Consider the following 16,781-nt stretch of genomic DNA (forward strand, 5'->3'; position numbering starts at 1 on the left):
TAGATACGCCATGACCACCCCCCTTAACTATGTCTATGGGCATGTCAGTTTAGCCATCCACCGACCACCACTGACAGTTCATTGGAATCCCTAATTCAAAACAAACCAATCCATCCACATTGTTTTGAATTTTAATTTTGTTTAATTAAAATTGTAAGTTTATTAATATTTTTCTGAAATCAAAATGACCAAGACGTACCCAACCAACTGGGACATAAACAAATATAAGGATGATACAGAACCAGAGCATCACTGGGAATTAAGGAAGAAGTTTTTTGAAGCCCATAAAGGCAACTTCAGTGAGGACTATTTAGTTGCCTTGGGAAAGGCTTTTACCAATATTGAATTTATGGGTTGCATGTAAGTTAGATTAGCTTCAAAATCATTCTTTTAACAATTTGAAGATTTTAGGTATCCTCAGAAATTGATGGTTCGCATAGCTGAACTTTCTAAAGATGTTGCAAAAGCTTACAGGGAGGAAAAGAAATCAAAGTTGCAAAGAACATTTGTAACTGCTTCTAGCGCTGCTGAAACCAGAATAAGTAAGTATATATTCTGTTTTAACTCCTTCGCTACATTTAAGATATGTATAAACTTACTTTGACAGTGTTACGAGTCATATATGGAGGGCTCAGAATACAAGTGGATCAAGTCCACTTTTGTCATTTACAAGTTGACAACGCTATAACCTGCACCAAATACGTAGCATGCAACAATGTCCAAAAGCAATGTAAATTAGATGATCTTCTTGAATTGAATATGAGACGTCTAAAAGCCAAGGGGTATAAGTGCAATTTTGGGTCAAGTTGGAGATAAGTACAGTAATAGATAGTTAATACCCATTTTAATGTTGGGTACAAAGGATACAAGTGAATTTAACCCATTTAGCGCCAAAGGTGCGAAAACACACCATTATTTTGTAGAATTTTTTTTTGACAATTCGTTAATTTTTTTTAAATCTTTGTATTTTTTAAGCAACCAGAAGATATAAGTGTAACTAAATTTAATTTTGTTTAATTTCTAAACTCATGCTTTCATCACAAAAATATTTTCTAAATGTCCGACATTTTCAATCCTTCGACACAACTTTATTTTTACTGTAGTAATTTTATTGGCATAACACTTTTGTGGTCAAATAAAATAAAACATTATTTTTTTAACCTATTTGTACACCAATTGCTATAAAAATACAAAAAAAATGTTCTGAGTCATCAAATCTCGTGTTTGAAAATAATGGTTCGATAACGAACCATTGGCGGAAGTCGACATATAATCCTGTCTGATCAGGAATAACTTCAAGGTGATGCACAGGCAGTAATTTGTTGGGATATTTCTTTATTATGTGTAAAAACACGTATCCACTATTCTTGCGCTCCGAGCTCCTGCAACTGCTCCACATAGTGGACACGTTTGGCGCTCCCGGACTGTGCAATGGTGCGCACTCTGCCTCGACGTTCCAATCTGTGGCAGTTTTTATGTAAGGGAGCGCATACCGTATCGATTGGAGTAGTTACAGAGAGCTCGGAGCGCAAGAAGTCCGTGAGCATAGTGGATGGTTGGCGCTCTCGGACCATGCAACAGTGTGCGCTCCGCCTCAACGGTCCTATAGGTGGCGGTTTATATGTAGAGGAGCGCATGCATGTAGATGGTAGCAGTTGCATGGAGCGTGGAGCGCAAGCGGTTTGTGAACATAGTGAATGGTAGGCACTCCCGGACCGTGTAACAGTTCACCAACGATCGTGCGGCAGTGCCTCGGTGGTCGAATATTACGAACGTAGTGGATACGTACCTTTAGAAAGACGGGTATTCTGGTATTCAGTTTTGTTATAATCTAGGGTGGGGGAGGGGGGAGGGAGCTACATAAGGGATGTTGTGTAGTGTTGTAGACAATATGTCGATTTGTCGAATTTATACAACTGGCACAGTGCAAGATACAGGATTGGAAAGTGTAAACTGGAAATATCTAAAATAACTTCTAAAAAAGATAGAGGGCCGTTCGACTTCATTTTTGAGAAAGAAGGTGTAGGCAATGTTCTAACCATACTATTTTTGTTTATCAAAACTTCCAGCTCCATTTACACTCTAAATGTTTCGAGACTTTTTTCACAAAAAATAAAATTGTGTATTTCAGTTTTTATATCTCATTTCCGCCAAAGGTTCGAAAACGAACCATTTTGTTGTTGTGACACCTGCCATTATCAAAGTGTGAAACAATTTTTTTACGAATGTTTAAGTTTATTTTACTCTAGTTAATCAAATATATTACATATTATTGCAGTATTTCTTTGCTTGGCGGTTAATGGGTTAAAACCAGTAGTGACATCTATGGGTATTTTACTTATAACCTGATAATAGTTTGTTTATCCTTTGGCAACCATTGGATATGAGTTCGCTTATATCCCTTGACCTCCAAACAATTGTTAGTTATATCATTTGGCAGCCAACTCATTAATACTTGTTAGATTAGTGGTATAGTTGGTTCGCTAATCTCAGACATAACAGTCGAATAATTTTAGTAATTATATTTTTGCGCAAGTTAGTTACATTTATTGTAAAATTTTGGCTGTAAATAATTGCAACAACGAAAATTAAAACTGTAGATCACAGATTTTTCGTAACTGGACATTCATTTAATAAGTGTGATAAAAATTTGGTCTTATTGGGATAAAAAAAAAAAGAAAAACTGAAAGAGAAATGTTTGTACCAAAACACTGGGAAGAGATGATTGCCAAGACCACTTCAAAATTTATTGTGGTTAAAATGAAAGATCAGGATTTTGTTAATTTAGATACTCTTCGGCAGTTCTATAAAGATACTGTACCGGAAATACGTGCCATGCAGTGGCTTAGGTTTGAAATACATTGTTACTGATACATTATTTTTTAAAAACAGTATAGGAACTGAATCTCTTTTCGAAAATTTGAGCATGAAACCGAATCGTCGGGGAAAACCTCAGATAGTACAAAATAATCTACCATGTGAAACCAGAAAGCCATTATTAAAACAGGCAAAGTATGCTAATCTTATGGAATTAATGCAGTTTGTGCATCCATCCATCCATCACAACTGCTATAGAAATTTGTCTTAGCAATAACAGGAAAGACAACAAATCCCAGATTAAGGCACTCAGGATAATATTCAGGAAGAACCCGACGAATCAGATAACTGCTTTGAGAGCGATGATGACTAGTTGAGTTTATTTCTAGTGTGTTTCCTACTTTTTGCATTGCATATGCCAATTTTTTACTATTTTTACAAAAATTCTATTTTTTAAATAAATTGTATTTAAAATAATAAAGATATTTTTGAAAAGATTTTTAAATCATCCGCAAACAAAAGCTTACCACAGTTTATATCTGCAATATCATTTATAAATATTATAATAAATAATAGTGGACCCAGATGTGAACCCTGAGGGACACCAGAACTGATAACTACATCCTGAGATAGACAATCCTGGATCCTTACTACTTGGCGCCTTCCTATTAGGTAGCTTTCCAGCCATTCAAGCAGTTTCCCATTTACTCCAGCAGCTTCTAATTTAGTCAATAGGATGTTATGATTTAGCCTGTCAAATGTCTTGGAGAAGTCTGTATAAATAGAATCAATTTGATACCCACCCTCCAAAGCACTTGACAACGCATCCAAATAGCAAAGAAGATTTAATTCCGATGATTTGTGTTTCTGAAAACCATATTGCTTATCTACTGGAAACAATTTGAAACATATCGAGAGGTATTCCGAAGCTTTCAAATAACTTAGGAATAGTACTTAATATATAAATTGGTCTGTAATTTGTAATGTTGGATCTACTACCAGCTTTATGTATTGGCATTAAAAAACTTAATTTCCAAGGATCAGGAAAGTAACCGCAGTATACAAACAATTAAAAACTTTTCACAATGGTCTTGCCAAAATAAAACTGCATTTCTTTAAAACCATAGGAGGTATTTTGTCAGGACCAGGACCTCTGTTCACATCTAACGTCATCATTTTTTCATGTACTTGAGATATTGTAATATTACAGGAATTTTGTTATTGGTGGTGGGAGATGAAACACGTTTACTGATTGCTTTCTCAGAATAAACTGATGAGAAATATAATGCAAAAGCATTTGCAATATCACTTGGAGTTGTATAAGTGATATTGTTCAAAGACATTTCATTTGGTAAACCCGTCCTTGTTCGTTTACAATTTATGAATGACCAAATTGATTTAATGTTACTATGAATGGAATTCTCAGTTTTTTCTATAAAGTTATTATGACAAGTTTTTGTTAGAGCTTTACATTTACTTCTCAGGCTGGAGAATGCATTATAATCATTTAGAGAGGAACTAACTTAAATTTTAAATGTGACAACTTTTTTTCAATTGCTAGTTTCTTTAGTTCTGGCGAAAACCATTTTGGAAATTTTTTGTTGACATCATTTTCTTTGGCACAAAAATTTCAAAAGCACAGTACATGACTTCGTAGAATCTATTTAACATTTTATCTAGACTTTGATTTTCAAGAATTTAATCCCAATTAATACAAGAAAGGTAATCAATCATTCAAGGCTTTAAAATCAGTGTTATTAAAATCCAAATAGTAAGAGCTGTTCTGGTTTGTTGAGCAGTTATTACTATTAATTCCTCATCAAAGCTACAACTTGAATAGAACTGTCGTTAGCAAATATCAAGTCCAATAAAACCCTACGAGAATTGGATATTGTGTTGATTTGAAATAAATTGTGAAAATTACATAGATTTGACAATATCCAAGCAGATTGAGTTTCATTAGGAGTACACTATTGACTAAAAGTAACATTGGAAGATAGTTCATCATTTGACCCCATAATGTTTGGCAGATTAAAGTCTCCGAACAAAAATAGTTTGGAAGCTGGATACTTCTCACTAACCTCATCAACACTTTCACTGAATTCGGTATATACAGCTGGTTCCGCTTTGGGTGGAATATAAACAGTTCCAAATATTGCCATAGACTGACCACTGCCAATAGTAATGAACACCTGTTCAATATTACTGCTGCTTACAAATAGGGCACTCGAGATTGACTTCCTGACCACAATCAAAACACCGCCACCCCTTGTGTGGATGCTAGTTTCACTGAATCTATCTTTTCGGTACACATTGTAACTTCCCATACCAAGTTGAGAGTCTAGAAAATCAGCAGTCAGCCCAGTCTCAGTTAAAATAATTACATCATAGGAACAATGTGAAATATTTAATAAAAGTGTCTAAAGTTTAGTTCGAAGCCCATTTGTATTTTGGTAATAAATAATTAAGTTACTATGAGGCGTGCCACGTGGAGACTGACTTAGTTTTTTGAAGTTATACTTCTTTAGGCGCGATTGAGAGTAAAATTTCATAATTCTGCGCGCATGCGCACGCAGGCAGTATGGTATAAACGTTATACGGGATCTGATTGGGTGTTAAAATCATCTGTCAATAATTGTTCAATATGGAGATTTTGGATAAACAAATTAATGTTGTGTATATTAGTTTTTATTGTTGTGATGGAAGAGAAAAATGCAAGTTTAATAAAAATTTCGTAGGTAGGACCTACCTATTTGGAAAATTTAAAAAGAACCTACTAAAATAGTATGTAATGCTTTGATTTACATAATTTCATTACCATCAAAATTTCTATCAATATTCACCTAATATATTGTTTTCTTACTCTATGTTTTGTTGTATTCTAATATTTCTTTCAATTCTAAATAATTTCACTTCAAAATCAAAATAATTTGGTTAAATTCAGAACCGTCAAAAGTTTAATCCGTTTAGTTAGTTGATCTTCGCACATGGTCTCCGTGGGTAAAAGTTTAAGGTGAATTAATTTCAATACTAACTGCGCTGATAAGCGGGTTCGAACCCCAATGGAAACTTTTATTTTTTGAAGTTGTACTTCTTTACGATCGAGGGTGAAATTTTATAATTTCCTGGCGCATGCGCAGACACACAGGGTCAGGGACAGACGCGTTGCTAATCTTTCAAATTATGTATGTATCAGCGCAAATAAGTCATTAAAAGAATATATTAGTGTTATTAATCTTCTTCTTCTTCTTCCTTCTTTTATGTAGGCTTTAAAGCCTGTTTCTTCTCCAATATTAGCCTCCTAAATTGTTTAAGTTATCGGACCATCTTTTTCTTGGTCTGCCAATACTTCTTCGTCCATTTGGTGACTTATCTCGTGCTATTCGTAATATCTTATCCTCTGCCATTCTACTAATGTGTTCGTTCCACTCCTGTTTTCGTTTTGTCACCCATCCATTTATGTCTTCTACATTGCATGATCTTATGTTTTCGTTTCTCTCCCTATCCAACAGACTTTTCCCTGATATTCGTCCGAGTATTTTCATATCTGTTGTTTCTAGTAGTCGTCTCGTTTGAGATGTGTCAGGTCTTGTCTCCGCCGTGTATGTCAATATAGGTCTAATGGCTTCTTTATAGATTCTTAGTAAATGTTCTTAGTATAGTGTTCTTAGTAAATGTATTATTCATTATAATTTTTATGTCTTTAGATTTGTCTTCCTTGGGCGTAAGATAATAAAATATCTATTTTTATACTTCACTTTGATCTATTTGTCACCGTGATGTGTAATTATATCCGACACGTCAATAGCACGGGGCTTCATAGCTCGGTTGGTAAAGCATTGGACCAGAGATCGAGAGGTCGCGGGTTCGAATCCCGGATGATTCATATTCATTTTTTTTTGGTATTGTTAAGTTTTGGTTAATTTTTGGTATTGTAACTGTTAAGTAGGTATATTTATTTCGTTGAAATTATAAAATATAATAGAAGTATAACTTCTTACGTGCGTACAAAGTACACACACATTCTTTTTTTTTAACAATTTTGGGTATATTGTTGAAATATTTAATGGTTAAATTAAGTTCACTTGTCTCTTTGATAATTCATTTCGAGTTTTACTAAAAAGCTCATTTGATTTTAATTGTCAGAGATTTTCAGGAAATTTAATCTACTGAAATTAATTATTTGTTTAACAATATTTAATGATTAATTAAAACTTAGTTTAGTAATTGTGTTATGGTTAAGATATTTTATTTTGTAAAAATAGGGACATCTCGTAATAAATAAATAAATACGAATTATTAGGGCAGTCAATGTGGGTATTTGGCTCCGAATTCCATCCTACTACATCGATTTACTTGATATTTTCACGGTAAGTAGGGAATAGCGCAAGAAACAAAGTCTACCCTATGCCGATGTGCGCTTTTATCTTGGGGGTGGTTCTCACCCCTTCTCGGGGGTGAATTTTTTTTTGATAAAATAGCCAAGGAAGAGGCTAGAGAATTTAATTCTAAGCAAAAACTGTTCCATAATTTTTTTTGAAAACTCGATACTTTTTGAGTTATTCGTGGTTGAAAATTGGCCATTTTCATTGAAAAATTATACACTTTTGGACGGATTTTTGCGAATAACTTAAAAACTATGCATCTAACAAAAAAACTATATAAAATATTTTTGTAGCTTATAAAAAAACAACGAGATTCATTACTTCATAAATCTTCTAGTTATAATACAAAAAGGGGTATGGTAGGTGAGAAGAGTTAGTTTTTTGGTGCATGCTCAAATCGGTGTATCCAACTTGAAATAACCGATAAACATAGGCGTAACCAGGGGGGGGTTTTGGGGGTTATAACCCCCCCCCCATTGGGATGTACTTTGAGGTCTATACGCTTAACACCATACCCCTCAGAGACCTTCCAGTAGTTGTAACCGATAAATGGTTGATTTTAGGTGTATAATGGTACTAATAACTTCGATAGTGCTTGAAAAGGCCTTTAAAATGAGAAGTATTAAATGTCGATTACGTTCAAACTAAGCGAAATATGCTGCAAAGAAATTGATGACTAATGTATTTTAAGAAGAAATGTCTATTTAACCTCTCATCCATCAGAATTTAAATACGTCGTTTTCCTTCTAAAATACTTTTTATTATAGTGTTATTTCTACGTTCACAAAGTTGGACTGGTTTAAAATGAAGGATTTTTGAAAAAAATAAGATCAAATTATAGAGCGCATTTTTAAATTTCCTTAAAAATCTTCCTTTTTCTCCATGTAACTCGAAAATGATAAGAGATACGAAAAAATATATAATACAAAAATGTCTAGTTTTTTTAGATAAAAATTTCGTTTTTATTTTTCATTACTGTATCTGTTATCATTTTCAAGTTACATGGAGAAAAAGGAAGATTTTTAAGAAAATTTAAAAATGCGCTCTATAATTTGATCTTATTTTTTTCAAAAACCATTCATTTTATACTCATCCAACTTTTTGAACATAGAAATAACACTATAATAAAAGGTAATGTAGACGGAAAATGATGCATTTACATTCTGGTGGATGGGGGTTAAAATTACTTCTCATTTTTTCTTAAAATACATTAGTTATCAATTTTGTTTGCAAGATATCTCGCTTAGTTTGAATGTAATTTACCTTTAATATTGCTCATTTTAAAGGTCTTTTTACGCACTACAAAAAGTATTGATGTCATTATACACATAAAATCGACCGTATCTCTGTTATTTCAAGTTGAATACACCAATTTGAGCATGTAGCAAAAAAAAACAAACTTTTTCACCTATTGAATATATATATATATATATATATATATATATATATATATATATATATATATATATATATATATATATATATATATATATATATATATATATATATATATATTATTATATCTATTATCTATTATTATTACTATATCTCTTTTTGTATTATAACTAGAAGATTTATGAAGGTAAGTGTGTCTTTGTTTTTTTTTATAACCTACAAAAATGTTTTATACAGTTTTTTTAATTAGATGCCTATTTTTTAAGGTATTGGACAAAAACCGTTCGAAAAGGTGTTATGTTTCAATGAAAATGGCTAATTTTCAACCACGAATAACTCAAAAAGTATTTGAGTTTTCAAAAAAAATTATAGAACAGTTTTTGCTTAGAATAAGGTTCTCTAACGAATTCCGTGGTTATCTTACTAAAAATTTTTCCACCAGGATAAACCACCCCTCAGGATAAAAGCCCACATCGGCATGGGGTAGACTTTGAATTAGGAGATAAGTAGAGGCTATTCCCAAAATTTCATTAAGATCCATGCAGTAGGATAGAAGTCGGAGGTAATATCCTATTCTTGCTACCATTGACTGGCGTATATAGTTTAATTCGCATTAAAATCAGTGTTTCAATTTTTTTGCTTCTTTCCTTATTCGATGGCGGCTGGATAGCTAAGTAAGCATTATGACAAGCCGCTGGAAGCCAGCCAAAGTTCTTAAGTAAAAAATTTCGATTGCTTTAAAAAATGGATTTACAGTTTGGTACTGAACGAGAATATTTATTTATAGAAGTATTTGTGTAAATATTGAGGTGATTCATCAAAATGTCAAACATGAAATGAAATGTTGAGACAAATACGTTCAGACGGTTTTTCTCTGCTGGATCTAAGCCTCAGCCACTAACCACTAAAGCCGCTTTGTGCTTAAAGTCAGCCGCTAACTTCGTCAGAACGCACCCATCAATTCTAAATCTAAATACATACTTGATTGTCATTCAACTCAAACTGTCATTCTTATCTGATTCTTTTCCTCATTTGTTTAATATTTCAGTAACTTAAATATTTAAAACGTATAAACATTTTCAATTTCTTTGCAACACGAAAATGCAGCAGCTGCATAATACTCTGGTTAAATCGGAGAGTGCAGGAAGAGTCTATACCGGTTTCGGAGGTTTTTTCCTCCTCATCAGTAGTCCCATATCTTCTTCTAGAGGAAAAAACCTCCGAAACCGGTATACACTCTTCCTGCACTCTCCGATTTAACCAGAGTATTATGCAGCTGCTGCATTTTCGTGTTGCAAAGAAATTGAAAATGTTTATACATTTTAATTCATTTACTCTTTTGTAGGAGTATTAAGGAATCTTTCTTGTTGGAACTTGAGTAGATGAGTTGTGAATTATTTAAAATTCTATCTTAATTTCCTCGGCATCCTGTATGATTTATAATTTTTGAAAATCTCGGGAGGTTGTAAATAAAGAATGTATTCCACCTGTTGTCAATCTGGTGGTATGGGAACGATATTTATTGTCGTTTTCTGTGCTACTTCGATTGATAACTTACTTTGTTAAATATTTAATTTATAAACAAAACCCCTCTAAAATAAACATTTGTTTTTAATTCCAGAAAATAGGAGGCAAGATCCTGGTCCGGCACAAAGAGGAAGAAGATAAAAGAAAGACTGTTTATTAATATTATTACATAAGAATTTACAGTGGGACACATGAAATGAAATGCAAAAATTCAATATAAAATTTTATTAAAAACATATACACAAATCAAATTAATTCTGGATTCATTATAACTAATAATAGTGACAAAATAAAGTTTGTATTGCAATAAATTACATTTTTTTATACATCTCCTTTTAGTTTTATTATAACTTTTTACAGTGTGTTGATTTTAGGATTAGGCATAACCCAGTAGAATGGCAATTTCAGCACATGCAAGCGCGGAACAGTTTTTAGCATCTTGATTCTTGGCAGTAAACTAATCGATAGTAAACAGATTAGATGGAATTGTTTAAGTATTCCGTAGGTATTTGGGCAGCTAGATAAATTATCTGACACAATTCATCTAAAGTTTAATGCTTCGTTTCATAAACCCAATCTTTTAAATAAATCCACAAGAAAAAATCAAGCGGAGTTAAAGCTGGCGACCTGACAGGCCATTAGATCGTCGTCCAATACAACGATCAGGAAAATGTTGATCTTAATAATTAAGAAGGTTCCGTCCCTAATGAGGTGTAGCACCATCTCGCTGAAACCAAACATGCTGCAACTTATATACTACTGTAATCTCCCTTATTGTTACAGTTATTTCATTTCAAAGCTGGTTTTCACAGCTTTGGGCAGTAAGATTACCATCGATGAGGAATGGCCTAATCAAATTGCAGATATTGGGTTTTGCTCTTTCACATCTAATGAGGATTCTCGACTGCCCAATATCTGCAATTATGATTACGAGTACCATTCAATTGGAATGTTTCATCTGGGAATAAAATGTAAAGAAAGGCTAGATCTTGATCTATTCTAAGCATCATGTCTATATCCTCTGTAATATCACTTCAAAGCTATGGATAGTGTTAAAATGACAGGGAATACGATAAGACTCAGCTCTATGGTATAATATTTGCTAGTTGTCGTTAAATGACCACTAGAAGTAAATTTGGTCCTTTATTGGTTTTTAAATGAGATAGAAGAAACAAATATGTTCAGAGATATTTATCTACAACATATTTTAAAAATTGCTTTGACATATTTGACATTTCTTAACTGTTTCGTATACAATACCTTCTGTTATAAATTATAACTACAATTTTTTTTGTTAAGAATAGTAATTCCTCTCTCGCTCAATGATTTGTGTGACAATGGAATTCAATTTAATATTCAGTGGATATTAAAACATTGTTGATATTTTGGTGATAGGTGTATTATGGGGACTTTTACATTGTAAATTTTCAAATCTACTAGGTTCACCAATCTCAATAGACCAAATTTATTTGGGTACTTTGTACGGTGATGAGCGCGCTAATAACCGGAAAATAACGCAAAAGATGAAAAACATAATAGATTGTGAAGTAAAAAGGCATGAAACTAGTAGAGGTGGAAATTATCGTTATAAACGTATATATTAACATTACATTACATAGTTTCCCGCTTTTAGACGTATCGGAGGAGTATGTCACTCTGACAGGAGTTATAAAATTCTGTCACAGACTTCTAAAGGTGGGAAACTATGTAATGCCTATTCTGTAACTCATTTCGATGATAGAAGTAAATCGAATAGAAGTGGCCGAGTCGAATAGAAATAGTCCAAATCAGTATTCCATAACTACTTTGGAATCTCTACAATCGTAATAGTGAATAGAAATCACTTCGACAGCATTAACCCCGTCGAAATAAGATTTCGATATCGGCATTGTGCTTGACGCAAGCGCATTTTGTTTTGTTTTGACGTTTATATTTTATATATCTACTAAAAATAATTGATTACTACTTATTTATAGTATTTGTACCTTTTTGTAGCTGCTTAATTTTTAGTATGTGGTGTTATTTGTTTAGAGAATTATATATTTAATTTAGACATGTTGTACGAGTATACATTGAACCTAACCTTATTTATTTGCTAGTTGGCATCTGAATGTTTGCCAGTCACAGTGTTGCCATACTTTTTTTGTTTATTTCTTGTACAATTTCAATCAATGGTAATAATGTACAAGAATAATATACAATATACAATAAACTTCTTATGCGTTGATTGATAAATATATTATACCAGTATACTTGCATATTTGTCAATCAACGCTTATAGTCTGAACAAATTATAGAAAAGAGGCCATTTTTGGGAAAAGCTGTTTAGCAGTTCTTTCAGCTGGAATAAAATCTTAAAGATTGCATATTATTAGTAATATCGATTTAAAACAATTTATTAATAATAATTAATAACATCAATTTAAATTATCTTTGATTTAAAAGCATTTATACATCTTATCTTCATTTATCTTTTTTATATTATATCAATTTATCTTCTTTTTTATAACAATTTTAATTAACTTTGATTTAAAACCATTTATCCTCTTTTGATCTTTTTGTATCCAGTATTTACACTAATATTTTATTATTTATTGTTCAAAACTTTTCTTTTTTGGTGTTTAAAAACTATTTTTTAAATGTAACTTTATGTAATGTGATATGATAGTATGAAAAAATTGAGGATATGGCAACGGTGTCATATTTCAAGTTTAGATCCAGTAACAAACAGGTCAAAGAACTCTCATTTCGCTTGTCAATGCGGGGTTGCCATCATCTCCTGAGCGCGTGAAATAGAAGTTACCGATTTCGATTTACCCTGATTATACGATGTGAATAGGGCTTTTCATTCACAGTCATTTGTTACGAGCTTCTGTCATGTGTCACATAATATTAATATATCTACGTCATACGTTATTGGTATATACCAGGTTTGTTCCAACACGACCGAGAACCGTCACGAAACGGTAACGCTCCCGCGCAGTAAACAAAATCCGTTCCAACAAAAATATGATCGTCATCGGATCGTCCTTCCCACTGTTCCAACAAGAATTGTGATCTTTCAGTGACGGTTTCGTGATGATCATTTCAGTAATCGGGCAAATGCATGTGGTGGTTGGACTGACTTGCAAATCGAAAGCGGGAATCATGATCGACTAAAAGCACACAAGCTGTCACCAACAAAAATGATAATAGGTTTGTTCCAACACGACCGAGAACCGTCACGAAACGGTAACGCTCCTGCGCAGTAAAGAAAATCCGTTCCAACAAAAATATGATCGTCATCGGATCGTCCTTCCCACTGTTCCAACAAGAATTGTGATCTTTCGGTGACGGTTTCGTGATGATCATTTCAGTAATCGGGCAAATGCATAATGTGCTGGTTGGACTGACTTGAGCACTAGGATTTAATTCTTTAAATTTTTTGAGCCTTTGATCGACTAAAAGCACACAAGCTGTCACCAACAAAAATGACAAATATATGATTACCGTCATGGGACGATAACTGGGCGATACAATTACGAACATGCGCACAACAAACGGTACAAGTAGTTTCGTGACGGTTTCTGGGTCGTCCAAAAGTTCATGCTGGAACAAACCTAATGATAGATAAATCAGTTATCAGTCAGATACCCGTTCCAACATCGGTTTCCAAATTACCGTCATGGGGCGATAACTGGACGATACAATTACGAACATGCGCACAACAAACGGTACAAGTAGTTTCGTGACGGTTTCTGGACCGTCCAAAAGTTCATGTTGGAACAAACCTGCAACGACACAAACCAAAGACGTATGAAGTAGATATATTAATATTATGTGACACATGACAGAAGCTCGAAACAAATGACAATCGATGAAAAGCCCTGTTACAGAATGCTAATGCAAACACAAAAATGACGCGATAGATATCAAACATTCCGATTTCGGGTAATTACGATTCGACTTGGTCATTTCTATTCGATCTGTTAAAAGTTACAGAATATGGCTGAATGTAATGTTTATGTAAGGTTTACGTTTATATCGATAATTTCCACCTCTACTAGTTTCACCTCTTGTTATTTCACAACTTAATTAAATCTTCCATCTTTTGCGTTATTTTGCCGGTTATTAGCGCGCTCATCACTGGATATCTGAGACTGTTGAATTAAAAAGATAAAAACCACTCCACCTTTTAGTACAGGAGTAAATTCACCCCCCCCCCCCCCCCAAATGAACATTTTAAAGGTTTATTTATTAATTTTAAGTCTCACAAATTGAATTCCATTGGAATTAAAAAATAATAGTTACAGGAAGGCAGAAAAGTATGTCCCAAACTAAAAATAATAATTTAGAAAACGCCCTCTGCCGTGGTGAAAAACAACTAAAAGTGTAAATTTTTTTTTTCTATTTAGATAGTAAGTCTCCTTAAACTGGCGCTCGAGGTTTTTGCATTGATCGTCTTTAATACAAAATGAATCCATATAAATATAGTTGATGTTTTATAAAATCACCATAAATGGCAAGACTAACCAAGGAACTTTATATAGGTATTCATAAAAAAATAAAACTATTTATTGGATGTATTATGCAAACCTTCAATCGAATCACTTAACTGTTCTAACCTCTGTATAAGCTGGCTCATGGTACTCTGTGATTTCTGAATATCCTCTTCATTCAAACTAGGCACAGTGGCGGAAGCTAGGTCAAAATGCAGCTTGGCAAGTTTTTCTTGTTGCTCTCTAATGTTGGTCATTTGCTCCATGGTACAACCACTACCGAAGGCTCGCAGCTTCCCAGAATGAAAGTCTGCCAAAAGTCCCAACAAGGCTCTCTCCATATGTCGCACATCGGGAACTTGGGAGATAAAAGAATGATGAGGAGTGTCTGAATTATGGGGATTTTCTACTAAACGAAAAATAAAAGAAAAAAAAATAAACGAAAACGAAAATAAAATTAAATGAAATAAAAAGAAATATATAGTGCAAACTAAAGAACTGTGTACATAATGTAAGAATCAAAGTATAATAAAAGTCAAAATAGAATTTTTGCAAAAAACTAAACAAAGTAAATTATAGCTACTTAAAAAATAATTATTTAAAATCGTTGAATTAAAATCAAGAATAATTTCATTTGAAGAATTATCACTTTAAAAATGAATAACCATTTTCAATTTCGTTGCAAAACGAAAATACAGCCGAACCATATTCTAGTCCAATCAGAGAGTGCTGCAAGCACCTCTACCGGTTTCGAAACTTATTAGTCTCTCATCAGGAGGCACATATGCTGCTCTCCCCGATCCAACCAAAACAAACCCCAGCGTGCAGTCCCGGATTGCAACGAACGAAATGGCATAGATGCCCTAGCGGCAACTGCTACCAAAAAGTCTAAGTTTTCACTCTAATGACATATAAAACAACATAATGCTATTCTACATCCCACCAGAATGAAAACAATGGGAACCTTCTCTGGTTACACCTCCGAGGCTTCTACAATTTGCAAGCCATACGGATGCTGAGACTAAGGAAGATGAGGGAATTCTACAATTTACAATTCACGTCCCATCTGCTCAGCGCGGTAAAGTTCCAACGAGAATGGTTCTCTTCATACTCCACACAGAGTAAATGTAAATCAAAAATGAATAACCATTTTCAATTTCGTTGCAAAACGAAAATACAGCCGAACCATATTCTAGTCCAATCAGAGAGTGCTGCAAGCACCTCTACCGGTTTCGAAACTTATTGGTCTCTCATCAGGAGGCACATATGCTGCTCTCCCCGATCCAACCAAAACAAACCCCAGCGTGCAGTCCCGGATTGCAACGAACGAAATGGCATAGATGCCCTAGCGGCAACTGCTACCAAAAAGTCTAAGTTTTCACTCTAATGGCATATAAAACAACATAATGCTATTCTACATCCCACCAGAATGAAAACAATGGGAACCTTCTCTGGTTACACCTCCGAGGCTTCTACAATTTGCAAGCCATACGGATGCTGAGACTAAGGAAGATGAGGGAATTCTACAATTTACAATTCAAGTCCCATCTGCTCAGCGCGGTAAAGTTCCAACGAGAATGGTTCCCTTCATACTCCACACAGAGTAAATGTAAATCAAAAATGAATAACCATTTTCAATTTCGTTGCAAAACGAAAATACCTTCCTTAGTCTCCTTAGTCTTCCTTAGTCTCATAGAATTCCCTCATCTTCCTTAGTCTCAGCATCCGTATAGCTTGCAAATTGTAGAAGCCTCGGAGGTGTAACCAGAGAAGGTTCCCATTGTTTTCATTCTGGTGGGATGTAGAATAGCATTATGTTGTTTTATATGCCATTAGAGTGAAAACTTAGACTTTTTGGTAGCAGTTGCCGCTAGGGCATCTATGCCATTTCGTTCGTTGCAACCCGGGACTGCACGCTGGGGTTTGTTTTGGTTGGATCGGGGAGAGCAGCATATGTGCCTCCCGATGAGAGACTAATAAGTTTCGAAACCGGTAGAGGTGCTTGCAGCACTCTCTGATTGGACTAGAATATGGTTCGGCTGTATTTTCGTTTTGCAACGAAATTGAAAATGGTTATTCATTTTTGATTTACATTTACTCTGTGTGGAGTATGAAGGGAACCATTCTCGTTGGAACTTTACCGCGCTGAGCAGATGGGACGTGAATTGTAAATTGTAGA

General features: G+C 33.9%; 2 protein-coding genes across 7 annotated transcripts in view; one reads left to right on the forward strand and one right to left on the reverse strand.

Annotated features, from left to right (window-relative positions):
- Positions 1–10,454, forward strand: LOC114331264 (partner of xrn-2 protein 1). The gene is made up of 3 exons (XM_028280773.2): positions 1–360; positions 412–542; positions 10,219–10,454. The coding sequence occupies exons 1-3, from the start codon at positions 185–187 to the stop codon at positions 10,263–10,265; spliced, it is 354 nt and encodes a 117-aa protein (XP_028136574.2). The 5' UTR covers positions 1–184; the 3' UTR covers positions 10,266–10,454.
- The window catches only part of LOC114331262 (coiled-coil domain-containing protein 28A), a 20,776-nt gene continuing 14,329 nt past the window's right edge, over positions 10,335–16,781 (reverse strand). For 2 of the 6 annotated variants that reach the window (XM_050649198.1, XM_050649201.1), the window contains one exon: positions 10,335–14,960. In XM_050649198.1, the coding sequence (XP_050505155.1) occupies positions 14,674–14,960 (287 nt within the window). In that variant the 3' untranslated portion in view covers positions 10,335–14,673. Of the gene's footprint in view, positions 15,012–16,781 lie in introns of all 6 variants that reach the window. The other 4 variants (XM_050649197.1, XM_050649200.1, XM_050649196.1 and 1 more) reach the window with 2 other exon arrangements.

This window comes from Diabrotica virgifera, chromosome 4, assembly GCF_917563875.1.
Source record: "Diabrotica virgifera virgifera chromosome 4, PGI_DIABVI_V3a".
NCBI lineage: Eukaryota > Metazoa > Arthropoda > Insecta > Coleoptera > Chrysomelidae > Diabrotica > Diabrotica virgifera.

Bases quoted from the DNA above. Each gene is read 5' to 3' on its own strand.
- LOC114331264 (XM_028280773.2), top strand. From the start codon at position 185: ATGACCAAGACGTACCCAACCAACTGGGACATAAACAAATATAAGGAT. The intron at 361-411 runs GTAAGTTAGATT...TGAAGATTTTAG, and splicing joins ATTGAATTTATGGGTTGCAT to GTATCCTCAGAAATTGATGG. The intron at 543-10,218 runs GTAAGTATATAT...TTTTAATTCCAG, and splicing joins CGCTGCTGAAACCAGAATAA to AAAATAGGAGGCAAGATCCT.